Below are 6,055 nucleotides of genomic sequence, written 5' to 3'. Positions count from 1 at the left end.
TAATTGATACACATATAGACATTAGGGAATATGTTGAAAACACAACTCATTGACCATTTTATGTAGTCCTACGTAACTTCATAGAAATAGATATTATTTCCAGCATGACTTACTGCTGTTTTTCTTCTTTTTTTTTGTGGCTTTAAGGCCAAACATGTGAGGTGGACATCAAAGAGTGTGTGAAGAATCCTTGTCGCAATGGAGCAACCTGCCAGAATACACCAGGCAGCTACCACTGCAGCTGCAGACCAGGCTTTAGTGGACGCAACTGTGAGACCAACATTGATGACTGCAAACCCAGTAAGTTTACTATCCCTTCACCTTATGTGGAAAGTTATTTTGTTCTAGTTATGTTGCAGGAGAGTCGAACCTGAGCTTTTCTGAGTTGAGCATTTCTCCCCACAGACCCCTGCAGCAATGGAGGCATTTGTAAGGATGAGGTTAATAGCTTCCTGTGTACCTGCCTGCCTGGATTCCGGGGACCAAAGTGTGAAGAAGATATCAATGAGTGTGAGAGCAATCCGTGCAAGAATGGAGCCAACTGCACAGACTGCGTGAACAGCTACACCTGCACCTGCCCGCCTGGCTTCAGTGGGATCCACTGTGAAAACAACACTCCTGACTGCACAGAGAGGTGGGGAGCTCTCACAAGCTAAAAGGCCGACCAGTTGTGCAGCTTTGACTTTGATTGGAAAGACAGGAAAGGATGTGATTTCATTAGCAAGTTCATTTTCTGCTGCAATGTAATTCTTCTTTTCTTGTCCACTGCTGCCCCCTGTGGTGGAGTATTGTTTTACTGCACTTCTTCTATTGAAAACAGAAGTAAGGGATGTATCTGTAAAAAAGAAGGGGTTTTCTTAATGTCTTGAAAACTTTAAACCTAAAGTAGAACATTCCTGTAACAATAGAAGCAAAGATTAGTTGCATTCCTTCCTGGAAGCTCAAATTTATATATATATCTTTTTTCTTTCCTTTTAAAATAAATTTTCTGGTTGTTTCGTTTAAAATTTTCGTTTTTTTTCCCCCTCTCAGCTCCTGCTTCAACGGTGGAACCTGCGTGGATGGCATAAACACCTTCACCTGTTTATGCCCACCGGGATTCACTGGGAGCTACTGCCAGCATGATATCAACGAGTGCGACTCTAAACCCTGTCAAAATGGCGGCACCTGTCAGGACAGTTACGGCACATACAAGTGCACCTGCCCCCATGGTTACACAGGATTCAATTGTCAGGTAGAAATCTGATGGTTGTTTGTTGGTCAGGTCAACGTAAAAGATAAGCATGTGATCATGTTTTCGTCAAACAAGTGCAAGTCTTTCAGTCCAATTTGTGTTTCAGAGCTTGGTACATTGGTGTGACACATCTCCCTGTAAAAACGGAGGAACCTGCTGGCAGAGAGGGACCACCTACAGCTGTGAGTGTGAGACCGGCTGGACGGGCCTTTACTGTGACGTCCCAAGTGTTTCCTGTGAGGTTGCAGCCAAACAAAGAGGTATGAGGGAGATAAAACCTCAGCATCTTCCTACAAAGGGAATTGTATTAAATGTGAACTAACTCTATCTCACCTTCTCTGCTCAGGAGTTGCAGTTTCCCAACTTTGTCAAAACTCGGGTCAGTGTCTGGATGCGGGAAACGTCCACTACTGTCACTGTCAGGCTGGATACACTGGCAGCTACTGCGAGGAGCAGGTGGATGAATGCACACCCAACCCCTGCCAGAACGGAGCCACCTGCACAGACTTTCTGGGTGGATACTCCTGTGAGGTAACAACCCTAAACGCAAAGCTGTCCTGGTACTCCGCTGCGGCCCAGCGTCTCTCCCAGAGCTCCGCTATTTAAATAAAGTGTTTGATGTCTAATGACGAGCAAACCTGAGCCTGAGTTAGTTCTGAGCAGCTATCTGTGGCAATGTTTAGGCAGCAGTCATCGTTACTCCTTGATAAATCATCCTTAAATTTTAACTGCCTAGCTGTTCATTGTTTTAATGTTGCTGCCAATCATTGCAAGTAGCAAAAGCATATCTCAGGACCACACCTAATAAAGTGTCAGGTTGTGTTAGTCTTCCTTGGAGAGGAGAATTTGCTGGCCTTGGCAGGATAAAATCCGAAAACAGCCAGGTAAACAAAAACCCACCGTTGTTTCATGTCAGGCATTGATCAGACCTTCTCCTCTCCTTCTTTCGTCTTCCTCCTCCCTCCGTCCCGCAGTGCATGCAGGGATTCTTGGGGCCTAACTGTTCTGAGGAGATCGATGAGTGTTTCTCCCAGCCGTGCCAGAATGGGGGGACCTGCATTGACCTGATCAATACCTACAAATGCTCTTGTCCCCGAGGAACCCAAGGTCAGCAGACCTCACACACACACACTCACACACACCCCTCTTATCCCTCGCCGCCTTTCCCTTCTCCACGCTTCATTAATTAGGGCTTAACAGCATCCAGGGCATTAAACTCCCTCCTTTCAGCCTGCCTCCAACTCTTCCTCCTCTTGTCAAATTTGCCATTGATTTCTCTCTCAGACATGAAGCAGCCTGCGTGTCGCGGGTCAGCTTGAATCGGCAGCTGAATTGTGAGCAGCCCAAAGCAGCCCACAGGTTTTAAAAGGTGGCAGAGGGAGTTTTTGGCATGAATATTCATCAGTCTGTGGTTTAATTATGACTGCTGATCTATGGCTCCTTCTTTTATACTGTCAATAGTTAAAAGTAATTTTTAAATGTACTCTAAACTTATAGATTTTAATTGCTAATAACATCTACAGCATGGAACAGCAAACATGCAAATCTCCTTTTTGTACGAAGGAGTGAAAGCTCTCCAATCTTATCGTTCACATTCCTTAGGCGTCCACTGTGAGATCAACATCGATGACTGTAACCCGTCCACTGACCCCGTCACCAAAGAGCCGAAGTGCTTCAACAACGGCAGGTGTGTGGATGGAGTGGGAGGCTACACCTGCATCTGCCCTGCTGGTTATGTGGGGGAGCGATGCGAGGGGGATGTCAACGAGTGTCTGTCCAACCCCTGTGACCCTCGGGGCACGCAAAGCTGCATTCAACTCACCAACAACTACCGCTGCGAGTGTCGCACCGGATACACAGGTCAGTTTGAGACTAAAACTCATCTTTTTTCAAACAATAATTTAACTATCCCTTCCAGATTTTGATTGAACTCATCTTTACTGTAGCTAATGGACTAAAGGTAGACAAGATCCTTGGGAGCAGGACAGGATTTTCTACATATTAGCTAACAGAAAACTTTTTTTTTTCTTTTTGATTGATGTTTTTCTGCAGGCCAGCGCTGCGACCAAGTGTTTAATGGCTGTAAAAGTAAACCTTGCCGCAATGGAGGAACATGTGCTGTGGCCAGTAACACGCCACATGGTTTCATCTGCAACTGTCCCTCTGTGAGTACTGCTAATGTCCAGGAATATTATAGTATTTTACAGGGATAATATTTATTTCTTTGTTTTCATGTTACAGAATCAGGCCCAGATTCTAGTTTGTCTTTAGGGTCAATATTATTTCCATCCTCAAGGTTAGAGATTTTATTGTGCAAAAAGAACACTGTTACCATGGGTACAGCCTTAATAAAATATGAAACAATGCCTAAAAAATAAGAAGTGTTTCTATGGCGCTAAACCATTGACATCGAAAAAGAGATTTGACATTGTAAAACAAAACACTCAAGCACGAAACACTGAAAATCCAAACAATGAAAAGTCAGAAAGTTTAGCTACCAGTAAAAGTGACATTAAATGTTCTCAAGACCACTGTTTAGTTTAATACAGTAGAGAAGAACCCTGGTTTTTCTCCCTAGGTGTTAAAAGCGAGTGTCCTTGCTGCAGATCAAGGGATTTTAAATGCAGAAACACAACATTTACAGAGAAAGTTTGTATCTCATCCACATCTAGTGGGGAAATTACTGAAACTTTTGTTGGTTTATTCAAGTACTGAAAATAATAATGATTACTTGTGATTAGGTAGCAGTGTCTGAGCCGAAGCCTTCTATAAACTCACTGTAGGTACAGTAGATGACAAGAGTACCGGAAAAACGGAAGACCACTGAAGGAGCCTATCGTTTAGCCCCGCCCCCTAATCCGAAACAGTCCCAGCTTGATTTGAAAAAAAAAAAAAGATCAAAATCAAATGAGAGCATAGTCATTTTTTACTTTTTTAGTAAAATAAATTAAATTGTAATTGTAATAGTAAATTGTAATTTTGATTTAAAAAATCTTGAATTGTAAAGTTTTTCACTGTTTTATTTTAAAAATCCAAATTAATGCCAATGCAAACTGTCACTGTTTTAGCTACATATGTTTCTGTTTCCGTTTGGACTTAATAGTAAAAATGCTACTTTTAATCCGGGTAAACAGAAATTGACGGTTCTGGTAGACATTTACTCTTTAATAAGCTTAAAATATTTGCACCCTTCTGTTTATCTGTATTTCTGCATTTATTTATCCAAAATTTACTATCATCACAGTAGAAATAAAGGAAAAATATATTCATTGTCGGTTAAAGAGAAACAACAATTTCTGTGTTTGATGTTAAAGGGCTTCACTGGCTCCACGTGCGAATATGACTCCAAAACATGCGGCAGCCTCCAATGTCGCAACGGAGGCACCTGCATTTCTGGCCACAACAGCCCAAAGTGTTTGTGTCTGCCTTCGTTCACCGGGCCTGAGTGTCAGCACCCCACTGACAGCGCGTGCAAATCCAGTCCCTGCTACAACGGGGGCACGTGTGAACACGCTGCCGAGGCGCCTTTCTACCGCTGCGTTTGCCCCGCCAACTTCAACGGCCTCCGTTGCCACATCCTGGCGGCGGACCCTGAGGTGGCGTGCAGCATCCCGCAGTGCGAGGAGAACAAGCACAACAAGCACTGTGACACAATCTGCAACAACCATGCGTGTGGTTGGGACAACGGCGACTGCTCGCTCAGCTTCGACGACCCGTGGAAGAACTGCTCAGCCGCGCTGCAGTGCTGGAAGTACTTCAACAATGGGAAGTGCGACTCCCAGTGTGACAATGCTGGATGCCTCTACGACGGCTTTGACTGCCAAACTTTGGAAGGACAGTGCAAGTAAGCATCTAATGTGAAACAGATTCAATTTCACAGGAAAGTGTAAAAATGTTATCCCTAATTGCCATTTTCCTTCTAGCCCGCTGTATGACCAGTACTGTAAAGATCACTATGCGGACAGCCACTGTGACCAGGGTTGCAATAATGCTGAGTGCGAGTGGGACGGCTTGGACTGTGCCAACAACATGCCGGAGAAGCTCGCAGTGGGCCAACTGGTTCTAGTCGTCCACATCACCCCCGAGCATCTCCTGAACAACTCCTTCGGCTTCCTGCGCGAGCTGAGCCGCGTCCTCAGAACCAACGTGATATTCAGGAAGGACCCGAAGGGGGAGACGATGGTCTACCCATACTATGGGAACGAGCATGAGCTGAAGAAGTACACCGTTAAGCGATCCGTGGATTCCTGGTCTGAGATTCCTGACAAGATGCTAACTGTGATGAAGAGGAGTCTGTATGACGTGGCAGGTGGCAGGATCAGAGGGAGGAGGGAGCTGGATCATTTGCAAATCAAAGGGTGAGAAAAAAGAACAAAATCTTTCTCTGATTGCTTCAATTTTGTTACATGTTTTAATCTATTTGAACTCCTACAGTTAAAGAGTGTAAAAGTAGTTATTTTTATGCTTTATCTTTTTACTCACCTATTCTTACAACTTTTCTAAATTAAAAACAGTCACTAAGGCCGTTTTACTTTGTGAATAAAGATTAAAAAGACTCCTGTCTGTTTCTGTTCTCCCTAAAGCTCAATTGTCCACTTGGAGATGGACAACCGTCAGTGCTTCCAGCAGTCCAACGAGTGTTTCCAGAGCGCTGATGATGCTGCTGCGTTCCTCGGAGCTCTGGAGTCCAGCAGCAAACTGGATGTTCCTTTCACTATTGAAGCTGTCTATAGTAAGTCGAATGAATCATGATTAACTGACTATTAAATAATCTTCAACTAATGTAGTAATCTATTAATCATTAACTGGAGTTTATACATT

The 6,055-nt window shown here is 43.9% G+C and overlaps 1 protein-coding gene across 2 annotated transcripts in view; it reads left to right on the top strand.

Annotated features, from left to right (window-relative positions):
- Window positions 1-6,055, top strand: part of LOC107098104 (neurogenic locus notch homolog protein 1-like) — a 47,350-nt gene that overhangs the window by 32,594 nt on the left and 8,701 nt on the right. For both annotated transcript variants that reach the window (XM_015395569.1, XM_015395570.1), the window contains exons 17-27: window positions 148-300; window positions 406-634; window positions 1,033-1,234; window positions 1,341-1,494; window positions 1,581-1,765; window positions 2,209-2,341; window positions 2,837-3,094; window positions 3,287-3,399; window positions 4,549-5,078; window positions 5,158-5,592; window positions 5,818-5,966. In XM_015395569.1, coding sequence (XP_015251055.1) covers window positions 148-300; window positions 406-634; window positions 1,033-1,234; window positions 1,341-1,494; window positions 1,581-1,765; window positions 2,209-2,341; window positions 2,837-3,094; window positions 3,287-3,399; window positions 4,549-5,078; window positions 5,158-5,592; window positions 5,818-5,966 — 2,541 coding nt within the window. The remainder of the gene's footprint in view (window positions 1-147; window positions 301-405; window positions 635-1,032; window positions 1,235-1,340; window positions 1,495-1,580; window positions 1,766-2,208; window positions 2,342-2,836; window positions 3,095-3,286; window positions 3,400-4,548; window positions 5,079-5,157; window positions 5,593-5,817; window positions 5,967-6,055) is intronic.

This window comes from Cyprinodon variegatus, unplaced genomic scaffold, assembly GCF_000732505.1.
Source record: "Cyprinodon variegatus isolate N-32 unplaced genomic scaffold, C_variegatus-1.0 Scaffold746, whole genome shotgun sequence".
Classification (NCBI taxonomy): domain Eukaryota; kingdom Metazoa; phylum Chordata; class Actinopteri; order Cyprinodontiformes; family Cyprinodontidae; genus Cyprinodon; species Cyprinodon variegatus.
This window is presented reverse-complemented; position numbering and strand designations above follow the sequence as displayed.